Source organism: Hemiscyllium ocellatum, chromosome 49 (genome assembly GCF_020745735.1).
Source record: "Hemiscyllium ocellatum isolate sHemOce1 chromosome 49, sHemOce1.pat.X.cur, whole genome shotgun sequence".
In the NCBI taxonomy this organism is placed as follows: domain Eukaryota; kingdom Metazoa; phylum Chordata; class Chondrichthyes; order Orectolobiformes; family Hemiscylliidae; genus Hemiscyllium; species Hemiscyllium ocellatum.
Window position 1 is genome coordinate 4,790,884 of NC_083449.1, and position 25,292 is coordinate 4,816,175.

Genomic DNA, 25,292 nt, shown 5'->3' on the forward strand with positions numbered 1-25,292 from the left:
GGAGCTTACAGCTATCCTCCACACTATCCAATACTCGGCCTTTTTTGTGGTGTCTGCAAAGTTCACAAATTTGCCCGTCATATTCAACTCCAAATCATTAATGTATAAACAAACAGCAGAGGTCCGAACACTGAGCCATGCAGAGCACCACTTAAATCAACTTTCCATTCACAATGGCCGGCACTGATCATTATCCTTTCTTTCCTGTGACGAGCTAACTGTGGATCCAATTCAACACATTACCCTGTATCCCATGGGCTTTTACTTCGTGAAGCAGTCTGCTGTGATGCTGCTGCTCCTTTAACAGGCTCCGAAAAGTCAGAATTGATGGGTTTTAGGGTCATTTTGATTATAGCTAACGGATAATGTCCCAGGCAAAAGGCTTCCACATTTTTTAAAAAGAACACAATGAAAGGGGAGTGGCCCCGTTTTCCCAGCTCAGCTTTTCTCTGGTTTGATTAGTTTTTGGCTGTCTGGCTATTGACTGAAAGCAGTCAGGCAGTTGGAACAGCTGCTGAACCCAAAGAAGCCGGTCCATGATGGTACTCTTTTTCTGACATCTCTCCTGTAAGACCCTGTTGTTTGATTTTACCTTTTGTGCTAAGGGGTATTTATGGGGATTGTTGTAAATGTTGGGAACACCATCATTAAGTTGGTATAATCTGTTGGGTTTTCAGATTTTTAAGTTATTTAGTGTACTGTTCTCTCTTGTTTGTGTATCATTCACTAAATTTGTAAATCAAACTGTTTTCTTTGAAACTACTGGTTTGACCAGCTGCATCCCTGCTGGAATAACTTCATTTCTCTCGCTTAAAACAACTAGCAAAGTTAGGGTCTGGGTTACTTGCTTGAAATGTTTGGAGAGGGTCTGGCCTTTTCCATAACAGATTGGGGGCTGTGCGAGAGTGAGCGCGAGATGGAGGCTGTGCGAGCGCGAGATGAGTGTTTTGAAGTTATTTGCATTTTGGGACTTTATGATCATGTTGAGTAGCCATCGCTGATTATGAAATGCAAACTCTAAAATGTAATATTGATGAAGCATTAACTTGGTGTTCCTACATGCCATGACTGCCCCACTGTCAATTCTAACTTGTCAGATCTTCTGTCACCTTCAAATTTGAATCACAACCCTGAAAAGAAAGCATGTTAAATTTGAGACGAATGAATCATTTGAAATGTAACCTTTCAGCCTCAGGTACAGAATGTTTTTGTTTAAGCTAAAAAGCAGGAGTCTGCTCCTAGCTTAAAAATTATTCTAAACCCAACATTGAAGAGATTCTGACACAATCTGTCAGGAAGCCATTTTATGGTCAAAGCTTGACCTCCTCACTAAGACGCCATTTTGTAAAACAATGATATCTGACATGCAAGCTGTGCAAGGTTACCTTATGACCTCTCCCACTTAGTTTAGACTGATACCTCTTTACGACAGGGACTTACCTCACCAACAGGTACTGACTCGGCTGGATCTGTTTTCCCACCTGATGGATGGCTAAGGGCCTACAGGAGTGATCAGTTAAGCGCACACAGACCTGTTAATTAACTTCTCTTCCTTACAAATTATTGCCTTTCCACTGTCTGTCTAATTAAGAACATGCAGCATTTATTGTAAAATTTTGTAAAAAGGAAGCCTATTTGAAACAGAAGAGTGGAGTAGTCTGCGAGGGCTCTTAAAGGAAGAGCTAGTATCCTACATTTCTAAGGTTTTAGAATCTGAGCTAGCCTGTCTTTTAGATGTCAATGTTACATTGTAACAGTGATGCTATTGGTAAATAAAGGGGAAGGCTAAAATTAAATTGAACTGTTTGTAAGAGGTTTTTATTCCAGACTATTAAAGACTGGCCCCAATGGGCTACATCCTAGAGTTCTGAGGGAGGTGGCTGAGGAAATAGCAGAGGCATTGGTTGAGATCTTTCAAAAGTCATTGGAGTCAGGGAAAGTCCCGGATGATTGGAAGATCACTGTTATAACGTCCTTGTTCAATAAAGGATCTAGACAAAAGATGGAAAATTATAGGCCAATAAGCCTAACCTCGGTTGTTGGTAAAATTCTAGAATCCATCATTAAGGATGAGGTTTCTAAATTCTTGGAAGAGCAGGGTCAGATTAGAACAAGTCAACATGGATTTAGTAAGGGGAGGTCATGCCTGACAAACCTGTTGGAATTCTTTGAAGAGGTGACAAGTAGGTTAGACCAGGGAAACCCAGTGGATGTGGTCCATCTAGACTTCCAAAAGGCCTTTGATAAGGTGCCACATGGGAGGCTGCTGAGTAAGGCAAGGGTCCATGGTGTTCGAGGTGAGCTACTGGTATGGATTGAGGATTGGCTGTCTGACAGAAGGCAGAGAGTTGGGATAAAAGGTTCTTTTTTTGGAATGGCAGCCAGTGACAAGAGGTGTCCCACAGGGTTCAGTGTTGGGGCTACAGCTGTTCATGTTATATATTAGTGATCTGGATGAAGGGACAGGGGGCATTCTAGCGAAGTTTGCCGATGATACGAAGTTAGATGGACAGGCAGGTTGTACTGAGGAAGTGGGAAGGCTGCAGAAGGATCTAGACTGTTTGGGAGAGTGGTCCAGGAAATGGCTGATGGAATTCAATGTGCGCAAATGCATGGTCTTGCACTGTGGAAAAAAGAATACAAGCATGGACTACTTTCTAAACAGTGAGAAAATTTGTAAAGCCAAAGTACAAAGGGATCTGGGAGTGCTAGTCGAGGATTCTCTAAAGGTAAACATGCAGGTTGAGTCCATGATTAAGAATGCAATGTTGTCATTTATCTCAAGAGGGTTGGACTATAAAAGCACCGTTGTGCTACTGAGACTTTATAAAGCTCTGGTTAGGCCCCATTTGGAGTACTGTGCCCAGTTTTGGTCCCCACACCTCAGGAAGGACATACTGGCAATGGAGCGTGTCCAGAGGAGATTCACAAGGATGATCCCTGGAAAGTTAGGTCTAATATACCAGGAAAGGCTGAGAATCCTGGGATTGTATTCATTGGAGTTGAGAAGATTAAGGGGAGATCTAATAGAAACTTACAAGATAATACATGGCTTGGAAAGGGTGGACACTAGGAAACTGTTTCCATTAGACGAGGAGACTAGGACCCGTGGAGACAGCCTTAGAATTACGGGGAGGTAAATTCAGAACAGAAATGCGGAGACATTTCTTCTGCCAGAGAGTGGTGGGCCTGTGGAATTCATTGCTGCGGAGTGCAGTGGAGGCCGGGACGCTAAATGTCTTCAAGGCAGAGATTGATAAATTCTTCATGTCACAACGAATTAAGGGCTACGGGGAGAATGCAGGTAAGTGGAGTTTAAATGCCCATCAGCCATGATTGAATGGCAGAGTGGACTCGATGGGCCGAATGGCCTTACTTCCACTCCTATGTCTTATGAAGGACATTCTACCATCACCTACTCTGTAAACTCCCTTCAGTTATCCTTTCCCCTATTCTTCTTCAAATCTCCAATGAGTATCAGCCAAAGTATTCATACATTACTCAGAATAGCTGCCAGTGTGTGCATCATTGCCAGTTCTATTCTGATTACCTCAATGATTAAAGGGAACTGACGTACTGTGACCAGTGTCTTTTGCTTTCTGTTGACAACATGAATTTTACTCCCTGACTGTTTGGCTCCTCAGTTAGTGTCAGCAGCCTCCTGCCAATATTTCAGTTCCTGAAATTTTACTTTGCACTACATTAGAATAGGTATTATTTGGTGCATTTCAGTTTCTAGCAGAATTTTTTTTCATGATGAACTTTGCTATATGGATTTTCTCTGAACTTTATTTGGTCACAAGTCATTTGTACTCACTCTGAACTGGTCACTGTTATTGAAAGATTATTTGAACATTTTGATTATTTTGGCTGTGTAAAATGGGAGTGCGGTTTTTGATCTGCTCATGTGAGCTATCGGGAGGTGAATGATTATTACTCTCTCACAATCTGTCCCTGTCAGTTTCTGCCATCTGAATGTGTTAGTATAGACATCAGTCTGTAACTGTCTGTTCTTCCACAGTGATTACATTAGTGTAATTATCACAATTCCAGAATGTCTCTGGTGTGAGAATGTGTAAGGGTATTTACCATTGCAGTGCCTATTAGACTGACTGGCTTTATCAATCTGTATCCATTTCTTTCTGCTCAAGGAATTTGTCTGTGTAATTTTCCATCTCCCAATATCAGTCTCTGCTATGTGAATGTGGGAGTGCTTTTATCAGAATTACCTTGCCCATTTCTCTGTTGGGAATATGTCAATATGGTTATCAACATGTACCTGTCAGTTTCTGCTTTGTGAGTATCTCAGTTTAGTTAAACTTTTCCACACAGGTTGTGATGTGCGAATATGGCAGTCTAGTCATCAATCTGTACCTGTCTGTTCTTCCAGTCATTATGTTTGTGTAATTACCAGTCTATCCTTAAGGTCTCTGCTGTGAGAATGTGTAATTGTAGTTGTCAATCTGTCCTTGTCAGTGTTTGCTCTGTGAATGTGAGAGTGTATTTACTAATTAGTCCCTGACAGTTTCTGCTATGTAAATGGGAGTTTTGCTATCCACGCCTTTACGTTCATTTCTGTTATGTGAATGTTTGACTGGCCTTCTCAATCTGTACCTGTCAGTGTCTGCTCAGTGAATATGTCTGTGTAATGAACTGTCTATCCCTATCAGTCTCTGCTACCAGTCTGTGTGAATGCTTTTATCAGTCTCACCTTGTCAGTTTCTGTGCTGTAAACATGGTCATCAATCTTTACCTGATATTTTCTGATTTGTGAATATGAGAGTTTGATTATCAATCTGTACCTGTCAGCTTCTGCTTTATGAATATCTAATTTTGGCTTAATCTGTTCCTGAATGTTTCTCTGGTGTGCATATGGCAGTGTAGTTATCTATCTGTACCAGTCTGTTTCTGTTATGTGAATATGAGGGCAGTTATCAGTTAGAATGATTGTGTGGCTTCAAAAGGTGCATTTTGTCCTGTCCACAGTAGTTAACATACAACGCAATAAAGAAGAAATTGGAATAACTTAACTCTACTGGAATACTTAGCAGAATAATGGATACAGTATCACTTCCTAATTAACTGTTCCAATACAGTAATATCCCATAAACATCCTTGGCAAAAGACAAATTCAATAAAATATATAGTCTCACATCTGACTCGAGTAGCAGAAAGAGAATCTGCAGCTTCTGACTGTAACTGAGAGGAAAAAACTCACTTTCCTGTCTTCAAGACACCGACAGTTTTGCTGAAAGCCAAAACTAAAAATGTCATTCTGAGAGAGCTTGACCATATCCATTCAGGCTGCTTCTGTTGTTCCAACTTTAAAAGGAGCCTCAAACTGTTTACTCTGGTGCAGACTTCTTGACACTTCTGCCATAAAACCTCTCTTCAACAAGAAAAAAAGAACAAAATAAATATCTTCAAGCCACAATATCATCAAGCCTTCCACCCCACTTAAAAAGAACCGATCAATATACAGAGATGGCCCAATTTTCAAAAATTCCTTAGCCTTACATTATTAGTAAACAATACGTACACATTTCCTTGACTCTAAGCACGCAAACACTCACTACAACAGTCCACTTTTTCCTGCTATGTAACGCTTCCATCTTTTTTCATCAAAGTCACAACAGGACCTTGGCAATTAGGTTCTCTCGCCCTGCCTTGTATATAATTTGCAAATTGAATGGCTGCGTTAGTAATCTTAATCTAAACAGTCTGTAATTTTTGTTCTTAAATTTCTCCAAAAACAATAAACTCAGGGTGTCCTTCTCAAACATGAACTATTTCTGTTGATGAGTCTTCAGCTTTCTGTAATGATGTCCAAAAGGCCAGGAACTGTTTGCTCTCGTGGCTCGGTGTCTCTGCCTTAAATTTGCTCTTCAAGAACAAAAAGACTGTTAAAGCCACAGTCTCAATCTCTCATTTCCTGCATTGTGGACATGCAAGTTCATTTATCGATCTGTACCTGTCCATTCTTGTCACATGAACATGTAAATGTTGTCATTAATGTGTCCCTGTCAGTTATTGCAATTCAAGCATGTGACTGTTGTTATAAATCTACCCTCTGTTGTGTGAATGTGAGTTTAGTTATCAAACTGTACCTGTCAGTTCATGTTCTGTTAAATGGGAATGTTATCAACTTGTACCTGTCAGTTTCTGCATTGTGAATATGGGAGTGTACTTATTAAACTTTGTAGGACAGTTACTATTGTGTAAAAGTGTGAGTGTACTTACCTAAATGTCCGTGTAAGTTTCCGACATCTGAATGTAATTTTAGCTATCCTAAAGTACCTGAGAGTTTTTCTTCTATCTCTGGCAATGAGAGTGTCACCTTCAGTCTCTACCTGACAGTATTTGAGTTTGGTTATTGATATGTAATGCCACTTTCTGATAGCTAAACATTTGACCACAGTTATTCATATTCTGATATCTGAATATGAAAGTGTCGTTGTCAACCCATTCCTGTTGGTATGTGCAATGAAAATAAGAGAGTGTGTGTCACTTTCTATCATGTGAACATCCGAGTGTTATGAATCTGTCCATGACAGTGCCTGAAAAAGGGGTGTGTGTGTGTGTGTGTGTGTGTAACTGCCCTGTTAATACGTGTGTCGTCATCAATGTGTTTTTGCTTGTTTCTGCAAAGTGAACGAGTGAATAAAGGTACCAAGGCATGCCTGTCAGTTTCTACATGGTAAAGGGATGTATCTCTCTGGCAGCCATGAATATTCTCTGTGAGGGTGTGATTCGTTATGTGATACTTGTTATGAGGGTGATTGTAGGCAGACCTGTTTCAGTTCGTGAGTACATATTTTGGACAAGAATTCAGACTTTCCAGTTTCAAAATTGTGTAAATATCAATGAGCTGTGAATGGTGACATTTGTTCAAACTGGACACATGTGCATTGTGAACTGTGAGAAAGAAACAAACTGATATTTTCTCAATTGTTTGAACATCTCTCTCTCAAACTGAGCTCAATGTGTGGCCGACTCAATTCGCTCTGACTGTGGAAAGAATGTTCTTCGCTCTGAGAGCAGTAACATACCGGCTGTTTGTTAGAAGCAGCTGGTCACACTTGGCTTCATGGCAAGGGAATATTACATTGTCTTGATCCTTCAAGAATTTGCCTGGAGGAAGACAGAAGTGAAATCTCCTGGAAATCACCATCAGCCAAGTTTGACCATCTTTAACTGGTCAATGCAACATTCTGTTCATAATCATGAGGATATTGTATTTAAAGCCAGGAATTCAAACAGAACAACAAGTCTAATTCTACTCTTGCTCCATGTCTGGTGATTTTTCTTTTTGTTAATTCAATACCAATTGACTGAGGTCCAGAAACTAACCAATAACTGTACAGCTCCATGAATGGGACTATCCAATGCAAGTGGGGCTGTGAATATGAGTTTAGTTATTGAACTAATCATGTCAATTCCTACTTTGTGAATAACAACCACACTCTCACATTCTGTCCTTCTAAGCCTTGCTTAAATTACATATATATTCATATAGTCGTGACTCAGTGACAGATTGATATAAAACTACAGATCCATTGAAATGACATTGCAAATAAGAGGACTATTTGGCATATCTTGTCCATTCCAACACAAAGACACCAGATGGCCATTTAATCCCATCTTCCTGCTAACAGCCCATAACCCTGCAGCTGAGAGCACTGCCTATTTCTGCAATCTGAATTTATTTTTCAATTTGTTCCTGCCAGTCTCTGTTTCATGGATATGTCAATATAGCTATCAATTTGGACCTGTCAATTCTTCCTGTATGAATATTTGAATGGAGTTATCCATCTCTACTTGTAAATGTCAAAATAGAGTTATAAATACATATTTGTCACTCTTTACAATGTGAATGTGAGAGTTTATTGAGCAGCCTGTCCCTTTCAGTTTCTGCTCTGTTAATCTGAGTGTTTCAGTAATAATCTGTACCTGTCTGTTTCTGGTTTGTTAATAGATGAATGCAGTTATCAACATATACCTGCCAGTTTCAGTCAGTGTGCATGTGAGAGTGCTGTTATCAATCTGTACCTGTCAGATTTTGCTGTGTGAATGTGACAGTCATTTTCAGTTTCTGTCAATTCTATCATGTGAACAAGAGGTTGTCAATCAATGTATTGCTGTCAGATGCTACAATGAGAATGTGTGACTGTAGTTATCAATCTGTCCATGTCACTTTCAGCTATATGCATACAGGTGTGTAGTTATCAATCTGTACCTAACAGTTTCTGCTCTGTGTCTGTGGATGTATTTATCAATCTGTTGCTGTCAGTGTTTGCAATGTGAAAGTAAATTGATCAATCTTTCCTCATTAGTTTCTGTTCTCTGGATCAGAGTGTTTAATTATCAATGAGTAACTGTCAGTTTTTGGCTTTGTGAATGTGTAAATGCATTTATCATTCTACCTATCAGATTCTGCTTTGAGTTTTTCTGAGAGTTTAGTTTAATCTGTAAATATAGTTACCAATCCATACCTGTCAGTTTTTCTGGCTGAATGTATGTGAAATTGTCAGTCTATCCCGACCAATTCCACTGTGTCAATATGAGAAATTCGGAAGCAATGCTTCCTGTCAGTCTCTGCAATGTGAATATGTGAGTGTATTTATCAATATTTCCCTGACAGTTTCTGCTTGGTGAGATAGTGTTGGGATCAATACAGTCGGCCCTATGAATATTTGAGTATCTTCATCAAATTATACTTGTCAGAAACTTTTCTCTGTCTACTCAGAAGTTTAGCAGTCAGTTTCGTCAATGTGAGTATATGCCTATCTGTTTCTGCCAAGTCAATATGAGAGTGCAGTTTTAAATCTCTATCTGTCAGATTCTGTGTGAAATTGAGTGTATTTATCAAACTGTATCTGAGAGTTTATGTTAAGTGAAAGTGGAAGTGTTGTTATCAAATGGTACCTGTGATTTTCTGTTATGTGACTAGAAGAGTGTAGTTTCCAATCTGTCCCTGTCAGTGTCTCCTTTGTATACCTGAGGAAGTAATTAAACTATACCTGCCAGTTTTTGCTATGTGAATGAGAGTGTACATCTCAACCAATATCGGGCAGTATGAGCTATGAGAATGAGAATGTTGCTATCAGTCTGTACCTTTCAGTTTCTGTTATTTCAACATGCGAGTTTAGTTATCAATCTGTACCAGTCAGTTTCTGCTTGGCGAATATGTGAGTGCGTATATCAATCATTCCTTGTCTGTATCTGTGTTGTGAATATGTGAATGAGGTTATCAATTTGTAAACCTGTCAGTTTCAGACATGTACATATGGAAATATACCTGTCAGATTCTGCTCTGTGAATATGGTGCAGTTATCAATCTGTCTTTGCTTTGTGAACATCCAAACATAGTCATTAATATGGACATGTCAGTTTCCAGTATGTGAATGCATATGTGTATTTCCTAACCTACCCCTGTAAGTTTCTGCTATCTGTGTGTGAGAGTGTTGACATGAACGTGTAGCTGTAAGTCTCTGGTTTGGTAACGTTCGAATGCCTTTATCAAAATGTATGTCAGTTTCTGTAATGTGAATGTGTCAGTCCAGTTATCAATTTATGACTGTAACTTTCTGTTCTGTGAATATGTAAGTGGTGGTTATCATCTGTACCTGTTAGTTTCTGCTTCATAAATGAATGAGAGTAGTTGCCCACCTGTTCCTGTCAGTTTGTGCTGTGAATGTGTCGGTGTAGTTATCAGTCTGCATCTGTCAATTTCTGCGAGGTGAATGAGAGAGTGTAGTTCCTAATATGTACCTGTGAGATTCTGATCTGTTATGTTTTAATATCATTATCAAACTGTACGTGACAGCGTGTTGAAAGTGTAGTAATAAATTTTTACCTGTTTGGTTATGCTATGGGAAAGTTCTTGTCAGTTTCCTCCAAGTGAGTGCAGTTATCCATCTGTGCCTGTCCGTTTCTGCTATCTGAATGTACGAGTGCAAGTATCAATCTGTGTGTCTCCGTTTCTGTTACATCAATAAGCGAGTTACATTTTTGATCTGTACCTGTCAGTTTCAGATACGTGAATGTATGAATGCAGTTATTAATATATCTTTGAAAGTTTCTGCTTGTGAAAATGCAAATATATTCATTAAATCATTCTGCAAAGTGAAAATGAAGTTTTTTTAGATTAGATTAGATTACTTACAGTGTGGAAACAGGCTCTTCGGCCCAATAAGTCCACACCGACCCGCTGAAGTGCAACCCACCCATACCCCTACATTTACCCCTTACCTAACACTACGGGCAATTTAGCATGGCCAATTCACCTGACCTGCGCATCTTTGGACTGTGGGAGGAAACCGGAGCACCCGGAGGAAACCCACGCAGACACGGGGAGAACGTGCAAACTCCACACAGTCAGTCACCTGAGGCGGGAATTGAACCCGGGTCTCTGGCGCTGTGAGGCATCAGTGCTAACCACTGTGCCACCGTGCCGCCCAAGTTATCAATCAGTAACTGTCAGTTTCTGTTCTGTGAACATGCATGTGTTGTAATCAATCTGTACCAGTCAGTTTCCGCAGTATGAATATTCTTGTATAATGCGGCACATTATATGGCACAGTGGCTCAGCGGTTGGCTTTGTTGCCTCACAGCACCAGGGACTTGGATTTGATTCCAGCCTCGGGCGACTGTCTGCATGGAGTTTGCACATTCTCCCTATGTCTGTGTGGGTTTCCTCTGGGTGCCCCGGTTTCCTCCCACAGTCCAAAGAACAGGTTAGGTGAATTGGCCATGCTAAATTGCCCATTGTGTTCAGGGATGTGTGGGTTAGGTGCATTAGTCAGGGGTAAATGTCGAGTGATAAGGGAATGGCTCTGGTTGAGATAATCTTCAGAAGGTCAGTGTGGACTTGCCAGGCTGAACGTCCTGTTTTGAAACTGTATAGATTCTAATTCTAACTAAAAGACTATACCTGAAAGTTTCAGCAAGGTGAATTATTAAATATAAATTGATTAGTTATTAATCTTTCCCCATCAGTTTCTGATTTGATAATGTACAAATGCTTTTATCAATCTGAATCTATTTTTTGTAATATGAATATGGGAGTACAGTTACTGTTCTATGTCTGGAGACATAGAACAGGAAATTTGGGGAAATATATATTGATACCTTGAAAAACATTTGATATCAATCCATATGCCAAAGTGGAGGTGTTAGAGATGTTAAAAAAAACCAAATGTGTATCAAATTCTCAGACCTGATTAAGACCTTGATGTTATAGGAAGCTGTATTGGTAATTTCAATAAATGATATTGTTTTCTTACTTTTTTTTAGAATATCTCATAGGGAGGGTCAATCTATCCCTGTCAGTTATTGCAATGTGAATGTGTGACTGTGGTTATAAATCTGTACCTGTCAGTTTCTATGTGAATATATGGGTGCAGTTACCCATAGCAGTTTCTGCAATGTCAATGAGAGTATAATTATCAGTCTCTAGCTGTCAGCTTCTCCAACATCTATATGTGATGTTAGTTATCGAGCTGAACCTCTGTTAGTTTCTGTCATATGAATGTGTGAGTGTCATCGTCAATCTGTCCCAGTCAGTTTCTGTAATGTGAATGGGTGAGAGTAAATATCAAGCTGTAACTGTTTCTGCCATGTGAATATGAGTTGAATATAATAGTGTAGTTGTTAGGCTTTGTTTGTCAAACTGAGTATTGTTATCGATCTATACTTGTCAGATTCTGCTGTGCTTTATGCAATATGAAACGGAGTGTTATTGCTAATCTGTTCCTGTCAGTTTCTGCTTTGTGGATATGATACATTTGTTATCAAACTTTCTGTCAGTAACTACAATATGAATGTCAGGGTGTATTTACTAATTTGTTCCTATCAGTTTCAGCTCTGTGTATTTGAGTGTGCAGTTATTAATCTGTAACTCTCACAGTCTGCCATGTGAATGTGCGAGTGCATTTCTCCTATCAGCTTCTGTGTTGTGAATATGTGAATGTGCTTACCAATTTGTACCTGCCAGTTCTGATATGTAAATATCGTCCTCAATTTCTCCTTGTCGATTTCTTCTATATGTGTGACAGTGTGCAGTTAGCAATCTGTACATGAACCTTTCTGCAATTTGAACATCAGAATTAGATTACTTAGTGTGGAAACAGGCCCTTCGGCCCAACAAGTCCACACCGACCCGCCGAAGCGTAACCCACCCATACCCCTACATTTACCCCCTGCCTAACACTACGGACAATTTAGCATGGCCAATTCACCTGACCCGCACATCTTTGTGACTGTGGGAGGAAACCGGAGCACCCGGAGGAAACCCACGCAGACACGGGGAGAACGTGCAAACTCCACACAGTCAGTCGCCTGAGGTGGGAATTGAACCCGGATCTCTGGCCCTGTGAGGCATCAGTGCTAACCACTGTGCCACCGTGCCGCCCCTAATATATTTACCAATCTGACTACTCTGTAAATGTATACATACAGTCATCAAACTGTACATGCCAGCTTCTGCTTTGTGACTCTGAATATAGATATTAAGCTTTGCCTGTCAATTTCAGCTATGTGAATGTGTGAGTGCACTTATCAATATGTACCTGTTAGTTTCTGCTCACTGCATTTGATTTGTGTCATGGATTGTGCAATGGAAAATTAAAGGATTTTCCAACTCCTATAGTGCAGATCGAACTGGCAGGAATGATACCATAGGCTGTTCTTCAGGATGCCATCAGTTTTTCCTTAATGCATAGCTACATACTTTTGTGAATAATGTTGAAAAATGGATAGACATTACATTCCTTTGGTAGTGTCAAAAGGAAAGAGGAACAAACGAATAAATTGTATTGTAGCCGACTGACCACAATGTTCCTGCTACACGAAAGAGAATGCGCTTGTTCACTTCATTATTCTATTGTGAGTATTACATAATCCTGCTCTGTGGTGTGATGGTGCAAGCCATTAGCAGTACTCTCCTGATGCTCTATGGTGCCAATGAGGAAAGCAAAAAGACTTGTATTTTTGTCATACAGTGGAGAAGATTTAAATCATTCAGGCAAATTTATTGAACGTGGTTGATCTCTTCTTGCAAAAAAAAAATTTACAAATTACAAGATTGGCTAAATTTCTTTGTTGAATTAAAGGGTGATTACTTGATATTGTTAAATTGATGAAATGACATTCGATTTTCTTGCTTTTTTGTGATATTTCATAGGTTGGGGAATTTGGGATGCTTTGTAGAAGATTAAAGTGAATTTGGAGACCAAGTTACACATTTTTAAATAAAAAAATTAATACTGGGCAGTGTGAAAATGTAATTCACTACTTGTCACATATGGCTGTTGACATCATGCTTTTACATAATTTCATTGTTTATCCTGTTTATGACATTTAAAATGCCCTTTTAAAATGTAAACTTGACTTAGTACACCAATTGCCTATGTCAGACAACCAGCTTCAAAAATGCTGTGAATGGCAGTGGCCTATGAATCATATTAATTGAAACTGGGAAGATGTTTATGGAGAAGGCAGAGGAAAATAAAACTTGTCTTTCCACAGTTGTGTCTGACTGTTTGCTTGTTTGGAATTATCTCTGGAAATTGAGCTCAAACGGAGTCTGATTCAATCAGCTCTGTACCTGTGGAAAGGATGCTCTCAGCTTTGACAGTGGTAACATACCTGCTGTTTGTTTGAAGCAGCTAGTCACACTTGGCTTTGTACTGAGGAAATATGACATTGTTTTCATCATTCAAATATGTGTTTAGAGGAAGACGGAAGATTTTTCAGCTGTAAATCAACATAAGTCAAAGTTAAAAAATCACACAACACGAGGTTATAGTCCAACAGGTTTAATTGGAAGCACACTAGCTTTCTGAGCGATGCTCCTTCATTAGGTGGTCCGAAAGTGTCACTCCAAACGCTAGTTTGCTTCCAATTAAACCTGTAGGACTATAACCTGGTGCTGTGTGATGTTTAACTTTGTACACTCCGGTCCAACACCAGCATCTCCAAATCATAACATGAGTCAAATTAGGCAAGATTAAACTGATCAGTGTGGCAGTCAGTTAATAATCATTAGGGTATTTTTAAACCTAGCAATTCAAACAGAACCAGGTTTCAATTCCACTCTTTCCCTGAGTTGTTCCTGGTCTCCTTTCCTATTATTTGCATCTTTGCAACAATTGGGTGAGATCCAGAACTAACATCTGTACACCTCCATGAATGGGAATTCCTGAAGCAGCTGCAATGCTGACATATATCAATAGCAAGCTGCCAATACACTAACTGTTGAAGGAAAGAACAAGGGACGCTATGTCTAATGTTTTACTCGAAACTTCAAATCTGTTCACTCTAATACGTGTCCTTTTTACGATTGTCACAAAATTATGGTCTGCGCTTCTATTATTCACCGCCGCATATCAATAAACAGCGCGAAACAGAAGACAAACAGAATTCCCATCAGTGTTTAGGGGAATAAAAACCACAAGAATGTCCCACAGCAGCTTCTTCCCGCTCTGCCTCCCTCAGCAGGCCCACACACAGCCCGAGAGAGGCCTCTCTCTTCCCCCCAGCCCGCTCACTCCAAGTTCCGGGACCAGTTCCTGCTCCGCTCGGCCTCTTACAAACAGCCCCCGGTTCTCCCCGAACTCACCCCGAATCAATCCCGGTCTCGGAGCCCCCTCTGTGTCCCAGGCTCCCATCCCGATGTGCTGCTGGAAGGAGCCTGCTGTTCCCACGCTTCCCTGGGCGCTGATCTCTCCATTGCGGTCTGTTTCAAACAAACCTCTTGCACTCACTGAGTAAATGCTCCTCAATGGCAGCGCTGGGGGAGGGTCTCACGCATGCGCTCCTCTACTCAGGAACAGTCAGCTTTGGGAAAGGCGCAGCACCGCGCATGAGCTGCTTCAGGTTGCCTGAACACATTCCTAATGAAGGGCTTTTGCCCGAAACATCGATTTCCCTGCTCGTTGGATGCTGCCTGAACTGCTGTGCTCTTCCAGCACCACAGATCCAGAATCTGGTTTCCAGGATCTGCAGTCATTGTTTTTACCTCGACCCAGTATCGGGGATCAGGATCAAAGCACACATATTACTTCCAAAAACGGAGAGGCTAAATAAGCTTGGATTTTTCTTTCTGGATGACTGAGGTGGCACATGATTGTGGTGTGAAAGATTATGAGGCTAATGGGCAAGGTGAATATAGAGAAACTGATTCCCTTGTTTGACCGATCAATCACAAGTGGTGATTGGGTTAGGATATGGTAAGGATAAGGATTCTCACTATGGTGTAGGGTAAGGGTTAAATATATGGAGGGAATTTCAGAAAAAAATCTATTTCACTCAGCAAGTGATGGAAATCTGGAAGATACTGCCTGGGAAGGCATTGGAGGCCAGAAATCTTAACCTTGAAAAAGTATTTTGGATGAGCACTTGAAATGTCATACTATTTAAGGATATGGGACAAGGGCAGGACATTAGCAAACCTTCAGTGGTAGTTATTTTGGGTGCAAACACAATGTCTGAAGGGCTTTTCTATGCTGTACGAGTATATCCATGTCAGCTTTTGCTATGTGTATCTCAGGGTGCAGTTGTTTATTTGTACCTGTCAGTGTCTGGTTTCTGACTATGTAATTGCATTCATCATATGCCACCTGTCAAGTTTTTGCTATGATTATATGAGAGTCTAGTCATCAACCTGTAACTTTCAGTTGTAGAGTTTGATCCAACTAATCCACACTGACCAGATACCTTCAGCTAATCAAATCTCATTTGCTAGCATGGAGTCATAGAGACATATAGCATGGTACAACCCACCCATGCTGACTAGATATCTCAAGCCAATCTCGTCCCACCTGCCAGCACCCGGTCCATATTCCTCCAAACTCTTCCTATTCATATACCCATCCAAATGGCTTTTAAATGTTGCAATTATACCAGCCTCCACTACTTCCTCTGGCAGCTTATTCCATACACGTACCACCCTCTGCGTGAAAAAGTTGACCCTTAGGTCTCTTTTATATCTTTCCCCTCTCACCCTAAAACTATACCCTCCAGTTCTGGACTCCCCGACCCCAGGGAAAAGACTTTGTCTATTTATCCTATCCATGCCCCTCATGATTTTATAAACGTCTAAAGAGTCACCCCTCAACCTCCGACACTCCAGGGAAAACAGCCCCAGCCTGTTCAGCCTCTCCCTATAGCTCAAATCCTCCAACCTTGGCAACATCCTTGTAAATCTTTTCTGATCCCTTACAAGTTTCACAACAAAACATCTTTCCAATAGGAAGGAGACCAGAATTGCACACAATATTCCATCAGCTGCCTAACCAATGTTCTGCACAGTCGCAAAATGACCTCCTAACTCCTGTACTCAATACTCTGATCAATAAAATAAAGCATACCAAACGGCTTCTTCACTATCCTATCCACCTGCGACTCCACTTTCGAGGAACTATGAACCTACATTCCAAGGTCTCTTTGTTCAGCAACACTCCCTAGGACCTTACCATTAAGTCTGTAAGTCCTGCTAAGATTTGCTTTCCCAAAATGCAGCATCTCGCATTTATCTGAATTAAACTCTATCTGCCACTTCTCAGCCCATTGGCCCATATGGTCATGGTCCTTTTGTAATCGGAGTTAACCTTCTTTGCTGTCCACTACATATAACATGGAAACGTACAGCACAGAACAGGCCCTTAGGCCCACGATGGTGTGCCGAGACTTAATCCTAATGTAAAGTATAGTAAAGTAACCTATGCACTCCTCAACTCACTGCTATTCATGTGCATGTCCAGCAGTCACTTAAGTGTCCCCAATAACTTCGCTTCCACCACCACAGCTGGCAATGCATTCCATGCATTCACAACTCTATGCATAAACACCCTACCTTTCATGTCTCCTTTATACCTTCCTCCTAATATCTTCAAACTATGATTTCTCATACCAGTCAATCCTGCCCTGAGGAAACATCTCTGGCTATTGACTCTATCTATTCCTTTCATTATTTTATACACCGCGATCATATCTCCTCTCTTCCCTCTTCTCTCCAGAAAGAAAGGTCTGAGTTTATTCAACCTTTCTTCATAAGGCAAGCTCTGCTGACCAGGCAGTATTCTGGTGAACCTTCTTTGCACCCTCTCCAAAGCCTCTGTATCTTTCCTATAATAGGGCGCCCAGAACTGGACTCAATATTCCAAGTGCAGTCTCACCAGGGACTTGGTGCAAAACCTTGTAGCTCTTAAACTCGATACCCCGTTAATGAAAGCCAAAACACCATATGCTTTCTTAACAACCCTATTCACTTGGGTGGCATCTTTGAGAGATCTATGTACTTGCACACCCAGATCCCTCCGTTCCTCCACACTGCCAAAAATTTCCTCCAATTTTGGTGTCATCTGCAAAATAACCAACTATACCTCTTATGCTCACATCAAAATCATTTATTTCATTACAAAAAGTAGAGCACCCAGCACCAATCTTTTTGGCACTCCACTGGTCACAGGCCTCCAGTCTGAAAAACAACCCTCCACCACCACTCTCTGTCTTCTATCTTGAGCCAGTTCTGTATCCAAATGGCGAGTTCTCCCTGTACTCCAAGAGATCTAACCTTGGTAGCCAGTTTTCCAAGCCTTGTCGAAACCATTACTAATATCCATATTGATATGACCTACCACTCTGCCCTCATCAATCCTCTTTGTTACTTCTTCAAAAAGCTCAATCAAGTTTGTGAGACATGATTTCCAACGCACAGAGCCATGTTGACTATCCCTAATCAGTCCTCACTATTCCAAATACTTGTACATCCTGACCCTTAGGGTCCCTTCCAACAACTTGCCCACCACCGACATCAGGCTCACTGGTTATAGTTTCCTGGCTTGTCCTTACCACCCTTCTTAAACAGTGGCACCACGTTAGCCAATCTCCAGTCTTCCGGCACCTCACCTGTAGCTATTGATGATATATTTCTACCAGCAACAGGTCCTGCAATCACTTCTCTAGCTTCCCACACAGAGTTCTAAGGTACACCTGATCAGGTCACGGGGATTTATTCACCTTTATGCATTTCAAGACATCCAGCACTTCCTCCTCCGTAATATGGACATTTCTCAAGGTGTCACCATCTGTTTCCCCACATTCTATATTTTCTATGTCCTTTTCCACAGTAAATACTGATGTAAAATACTTGTTTAGTATCTCCCCCATTTTCTGCAGTTCCACACAAAGGCCACCTTGCTGATCTTTGAGGGGCCCTATTCTCTCCCTAGTTACCCTTTTGTCCTTAATATATTTGTAAAAACCCTTTGGATTCTCCTTAATTCTATTTGCCAAAGCCATCTCATGTCCCCTTTGTGCCCTCCTGATTTCATTCTTAAGTATATTCTTACAGCCTTTTAACTCTAAGGATCCAGTCGATCTCGCCTGTCTATACCTTACATAAGCTTCCTTCTTTTTCTTAACCAAACTCTCAATTTCTTTAGTCATCCAGCATTTCCTATACCTACCAGCCTTTCCTTTCACCTAACAGGAATATACCTTCTCTGGATTCTAAATTTGGCACATATCCCTTTAAATCCTTCCTGTTCATTTACCCATCCGGGCTCCTTTTAAATGTAATTGTTCTCACCTTCATCACTTCCTCTGGAAGCTCACTGCATGTGCACATCACCCTCTGCATGGAAAAGATGTGCCTCAGATTATTTTTTAAATCTTTGCCCACTCACCTTAAACCTATGCCATCTATGCTCCCCCACCCAAGGAAAAAGACCTTGACTTTTCATCCGATCGATGCCCCTCAGGATTTTATACGCAGCTGTAAAAATCACCCCTCAGCATCCGCTGCTCCAGGGGGAAAAAGCCCCAGCCTATTCAGCATCTCCCGAATTGACAAGTATTGATGGATCATCCTCTGATTCAATGCAAAACATACCCGTTGCTCGCAAATCGGCGGGCTTTTCAAACGGGAGAGAAAGTTGTTGATGATTTGGTGCCGACTCTTCTCCTTGCTTCTTACAAACACAAGTTAATCTTTTTTTCTTCTGTTTGCTGTTATTTGCTCAAGTTATTCTCTAATATTTGATTATTCCAGGACATACAAGCCCCGGTTCGGATGTGTGCCCTGAATGTCACCACTGGAGAGAAAAAAAGAACTGCCCCTTTTCTTACAGACCCACGGGTAGAAATATTCTGCACGAATTTTTCAATTTCCAAAACTCCGCGCGGGTTCTGTTGGGTGGGAATGATGATGACATGTTTTAAATGAGGCTTTCTGCTGTCGGCTAGAAGCTTTCAAAATGAACGAGATCAAACCAGAACCAGAACAGTTGTCGGACTGGAATAGTTAACGTGGAGCTTCTGCAATAAGGGAGCAGGATACTAAAATAATATCTAAAGGCGGTGTTCATTATTAATGCGCTCACGGACAAGAACGGTCATGAAATCTGAATGAGGGCATTCGGTCCATTGAGTCTGAACCTTCCCGCCGAAGAGGATCTCGAATCCTTTAAATAGCTTCTGGACAAATTTCCTTAAAGAAAGATTGTTTGAATTGTACTTTTATAGTCGTTAATTTGCTTTTCGATTAAGTATGAATACATTTTTTTCTGTAAAACAGCCTTCTCCGATCTACATCGTGGCGGGATTTTCAAATTTGAAAGAAAACGGTTGATGATTTGGCGCCATGTTTTCCCGCTTGCCTCCTCAGCAATGACCATATAGTTACAGCTGGTGGGAAGACCTAGGGAGACAATGAGGGGAGAGGAGATTTCATTTGGAATTAACACTCCAATACCTAATATAGTGTAATAATCACATAACATTCATGGCAATGTACTAATCAGTGCCGCTGAAAGCCGTGTGTCTTCCAACTAACTGCCCCAGTTCGGCTCGATTCAAAGTATATTTAATAACAGAGTTGACTTAGTGCGGCGCCAAAAATTAATGTCATGCTTTCAGGTCCCCTATCGCTTCCCGCTCTCTCTGGATGGTTTAGTGGCTCTGAAAAGAGCCGTTGTGTTTCTCTCTCTCTCGGGGTGAATGTGCAGGGCCGGCCAGGCTCCGTTTAGGCGCGCTCCCCGCGGATCCGGCGGGCCAGCTGGATGTCTTTGGGCATGATGGTGACCCGCTTGGCGTGGATGGCGCACAGGTTGGTGTCCTCAAACAGTCCCACCAGGTAAGCCTCGCTGGCCTCCTGCAGGGCCATCACCGCCGAGCTCTGGAAGCGCAGGTCGGTCTTGAAGTCCTGAGCGATCTCTCGCACCAGGCGCTGGAAGGGCAGTTTGCGGATCAGCAGCTCGGTGGATTTCTGGTAGCGGCGGATCTCCCGCAGAGCCACCGTGCCGGGCCTGTAGCGATGGGGTTTCTTCACTCCGCCCGTGGCCGGAGCGCTCTTGCGGGCCGCTTTGGTCGCCAGCTGCTTGCGGGGAGCTTTCCCTCCGGTGGATTTGCGCGCTGTCTGCTTGGTTCTGGCCATTCTCTTCAACTCTCTATAACAAACACACAGGCTGCTGCTGTCAATGCTGAGGCTGCTGCGGTGCTGCCTGTTTAAGGGAATGGAGAGCCCGCCCTAGAGCTGGGATTGGATTCAGCCCTGTCTCTCAGCCCACAGAGAAACAGCTCCGGAAGGGACAGGAAAGGCAGGAAAAGAATTGTTGGAGTCTGATTGGGTAATGTGAAATGACAGTTGGTCCGTTTGAAAATGCCCGCCGAACTCACTCTGACAAACCCTGAGATTAAATTAAATATTCAAATGCAAAACACCATCCGTCTGCAAATAAGATAAAATTCAATACTTTATACTATTTCTTTAAAACCTAGTTAACTGTCAGCGCAGACAGGAGGCGGGATCATTGCCTGATCTGTCTAACAGGCAGGAGGAAAGGCGGGGTTTAACTTGTACCGGCCGTGAATCAATCTAAATAACCCCGCCAATTTAAACATCTTAAAAGCTAATGCAAAGTACACCGATAAAAGGGCAGAATTAAACAGTAGTTAGGTGGGAGGGACAGGGGCTTGCTGGGTCTGTATTGTCTGGACTTTTGTATGTAACAGTATTGTCTAATGTATAAATGTCATTGTCACTGTCTTGTCATATGTGGAACTGGGATTTGAGGTTTGTCCTCATCTCCCTGTAAAATGGTTGAACGGTAGAGTTTGGGGCCTAGCTTTGCTGCTCCTCTCCTTTGTAAAATTGCTGTTTCTTGTATACAGCTGTAAATGTTAACTGTTTTTGTAAACTGTTTTGTATAAAAAAAGGGCAGAATTCAGCCCGACTGAGGAATCCTGGCCGGCTAACTGGCAGGAGCTGGAGGCCAAAGTCTCGGCTCGCCTAGGCCGCTGGACAGGACTGCTCCGAGTGCTATCTTACAGGAGCCGAGTGCTGGTCATAAACCAGTTGGTGGCCGCCCTGCTGTGGTACCGGCTGGTCACTTTGGTCCCTCCTCCTGGCTTTGTCGCTGACATCCAGAGAACGTTGGTTGACTTCTTCTGGGACAAAAAGATGCACTGGGTTGCTGTGCAGGTTCTGAGTCTCCCTATTGAGGAGGGCGATCAGTCGCTGGTGTGCGTCCGCATCCAGGTCGCGACCTTCCGCCTTCAGACCTTGCAGCGATACCTTTACGTCGAGCCTCCTCCTAGGTGGTGCGCCCTGGCGACTTTTTTTTTCCGCCAGGTGCGTAACCTCAACTACGACAGGCAGCTCCTGTTCATCGACCGTGACGGTTTGGAGGTCGCCGTCAAGGTGCTGCCTGTCTCTTACCAGGACCTGATCACTGTCTGGAACATGGTCAAATCACGCCGCGCCTACCCTCTGGCAGGAGTAGCGGCTGTTGTCAGGAAGCCGTTGCTCAGGAATCCGCAAATCCGTGCTCACGGGTTCGAGTGGCTGTCGGAGGGGAGTGCCGTGGCGGTGAGAGTGACCAGGGTCAGGGACGTGCTGGGTGCCGGGAGCCTGGGCTGGATGTTGTGGCAATACATAGCGAGCAGGGCAGCGGTAGACGTCCGGTACGTGGCCACTGCCATCCGATGCCTTAAAACGGCGGTGCTCGGACCCGACGTAGTGCATCAGTTGGAGGACGCTCAGGTGTGCGGTGGAGGCTGGTACAATTGCAACATTCAAGAGGCATTTGGATGGGTATATGAATATGAAGGGTTTGGAGGGATATAGGCCGGGTACTGGCAGTTGGTACTAGATTGGGTTGGAATATCTGGTCGGCATGGACGGGTTGGACCGAAGGGTCTGTTTGCATGCTGTACATCTCTATGATTCTAACTCTCTGACTTAAGAAATTGTTCTCTGTCGAAATCATTAACAATATGGCAGCTCCAATCTGTGTTTGGAATGGTAAAATCCCTCACCATAACCACACCAGTATTCCTGAAGATTTAAGATCTCCTTACAAATTTGTTTCTAAATTTCCTGATGACTGTTTGGGATTGGACTGTGGACACCCCATGAGGTGATCAAACCATTTCTTATTTCTCAGTTCCACCCAAATAATTTCCATGGATGTAATCCCAGGAAAATCCTCTTTAAGTACAGCTGTAATGTCATCTCTTACCAAACACGTCACTCCCCATTTTCTCTTGCTGCCCCCCTCCCCTCATCTTTTGATTCCTGGAACATTATGGTGCAGTTGTGTCATCCCCGAACCAAGTCGGGGATGATATCATTGCTATGATATTCCAACACTAATCCCATTTTCCTAACCATGTCCTGAGTTCATCCTCCTTCCCTGTTAGACCCCTTGCATTGAAATAAATGCAGTTTAATTTATGAATCCTACCTCAATCTCTGCTATGTTCCTACCTGCCCTGACTGATTTGCCAACGATACCAATCTCAGATCGCTCTCTTTCCTCACTATATCCTTGGTTCCTGCCCCCACACCTTACTAGTTTAACCTCTCCCCAGCAACTCAAGGAAATGTCCCTGCCAGTATATTAGATCCATTCCAATTTAGGTGCAATCCATCCTTTTTTATACAAGTCACGTCTTCCTCCAAAGAGATTCCAATAATCCAAAAACGTGAACCCTTTTCTCATGCACCAGCTCCTGAGTTGGGCATTCCCTTACTCTATCATCCTAGTCCTACCCTCACTTGCTCAGAGCAGCGGGAGTAATCTACATATTACTATCATAAAGGACCTCCTTTCTAAATTCTCACCTCTCTTCCTTATCCTTCCTTCGGAATCTCATCCTTTCCCCTTCTTTTGTAGTTAGTTCCAGTGTTTACTCCGGCTGGTCCCTCTTGCTTTTCTGAATATCGTGCACTCTCTCCGAGATATCCTTGATCCTGTCACCAGGGACGCAACACACTATTCTGATTTCTCCTCAGCCGGAGAGGCGTTTGTCCAGGCTGCTGAGATTCGAGTTTTGTAATTTGTAAAAGGAGGACCTTCCAAAACGACGAAGGCAGCTGATGTAGGGGAACATCACCTTGATATCGGACAAGCTCCCGTCCAAGGCACTCACGATCCTGACTTGGAAATAAGACCGTTTTCTTTCATTGTCACTGGATCAAGACCTTGGAATTCCATGTTTATGGCATTGTGGGCAGTTCCAGAAGGTGGCTCACCACCACCTTCTCAAAGGGATGGAGAATAAATGCTAGGCTCAGCCAGCGACATCCACCTTCCAGGAGTGAATAAATAAAAACAGCTGGGGTCTGTTGTTGTGGCATACAATACGTCACAATTTTCTGTCTGCAGCATACCTGACACTAAAATCTGTCATCCACTACAAACTAAATCGAGTCCCAGAGATGTTATTGCACACCTAATCTGACTATTGCAAATGCCTCCTGACCCAGAAATAAGCACTGACACTGTGACGCAAGACTCTCTCCATCAGTTATTTTCTGCCTTCGTAAGAATGTTCCACTTATTCTATCTCTCTGTATGTTACTTTGGGCAAGGAGTTAATATTTCTGGATGAGGGGTCAGCAGGATTGTTAACCACAGTTAACATTTGATCAGACGTGATGTTATCGAATGGGGGAGCACCGGCGATGGGCCGAGTGGCCGCCAGCTTCTCCGCTCCCTGATCAGATTGCGAGAGGGAGGAGTTATTAACATGACCCGGGAATGAGCTCATAAAGGGGCAATTCCCAGCTTGAAACGTTCTCTACCCTTTCCCCCACATTCCCAGTTCCTTTGGTCAAACTGGGAGAAAAGGGAATTGGGGAAATGACCAATTGATGTTTGTTTCTGGGAATCTGTGGGAAAAGCGGCACATGCGCGATGCTGCCCCTCCCCCAAAGCTGATTGTTCCTGAGCAGAGGAGCGCATGCGTGAGGCCCGCCCCCAGCGCTGCCATTGAGGAGCATTTACTCAGTGAGTGCAAGAGGTTTGTTTGAAACAGACCGCAATGGAGAGATCAGCGCCCAGGGAAGCGAGGGAACAGCAGGCTCCTTCCAGCAGCACATCGGGATGGGAGCCTGGGACACAGAGGGGGCTCCGAGACCGGGATTGATTCGGGGTGAGTTCGGGGAGAACCGGGGGCTGTTTGTAAGAGGCCGAGCGGAGCAGGAACTGGTCCCGGAACTTGGAGTGAGCGGGCTGGGGGGAAGAGAGAGGCCTTTCTCGGGCTGTGTGTGGGCCTGCTGAGGGAGGCAGAGCGGGAAGAAGCTGCTGTGGGACATTCTTGTGGTTTTTATTCCCCTACACACTGATGGGAATTCATTGTTTGGCTTCTGTTTCACGCTTTTTGTTGCGAATAGACATTGAAATAAAGGACAGTAAAAACAAGTGTAATGATCCTGTGAAGGGTAAATATAGCAGGCACCAGGAAACGTCTCAAAGTATGTAAAATCGTGCCCAGTGTTCGTCTTTCAACAGGTGGTGTATTGGGAGTTGGCTATTGAACTGTGTAATCATTACATTTGTGGAGCTGTGCATATTTTGGTTAGTTTTATTTTGATCTTAGTAAAATGTTTTTGAAAATAGAAAAAGACTGGAAGATGCTTAGGGCTCGAGTGGAACATGGATCTGCACTGTTCACCTTACCTTGTTCAAAAACAGAATTATAATGATGCAAGGTACCATCCCAACACACAAATGAAGCTGTATCAGAACACTATTCCAACGAGCCACCATACACTGCAGCACAGATGAACTTCAAAAACAGAGGAGAACCACCTATACAACTTATTCAAGAAGGATACTCAAAAAAACACTGTGCAGATTCCTGAAGAACAAACCACGACAAGCAGACAAAACACAGCCAGAAACCCTAACCACCTTGCCATACATCAAAGAATTTCAGAAATGACAGCCAAACTACTGAGACCCCTCTGAATCCTAGTAGCACACAAACCCACCAACATTCTC

The 25,292-nt window shown here is 42.6% G+C and overlaps 1 protein-coding gene across 1 annotated transcript in view; it reads right to left on the minus strand.

Annotated features, from left to right (window-relative positions):
- LOC132837100 (histone H4) overlaps positions 1 to 25,292 on the minus strand; it is a 1,051,674-nt gene that overhangs the window by 457,903 nt on the left and 568,479 nt on the right. The window contains exon 4 of the mRNA XM_060856791.1: positions 20,109 to 20,438. Coding sequence (XP_060712774.1) covers positions 20,109 to 20,438 — 330 coding nt within the window. The remainder of the gene's footprint in view (positions 1 to 20,108; positions 20,439 to 25,292) is intronic.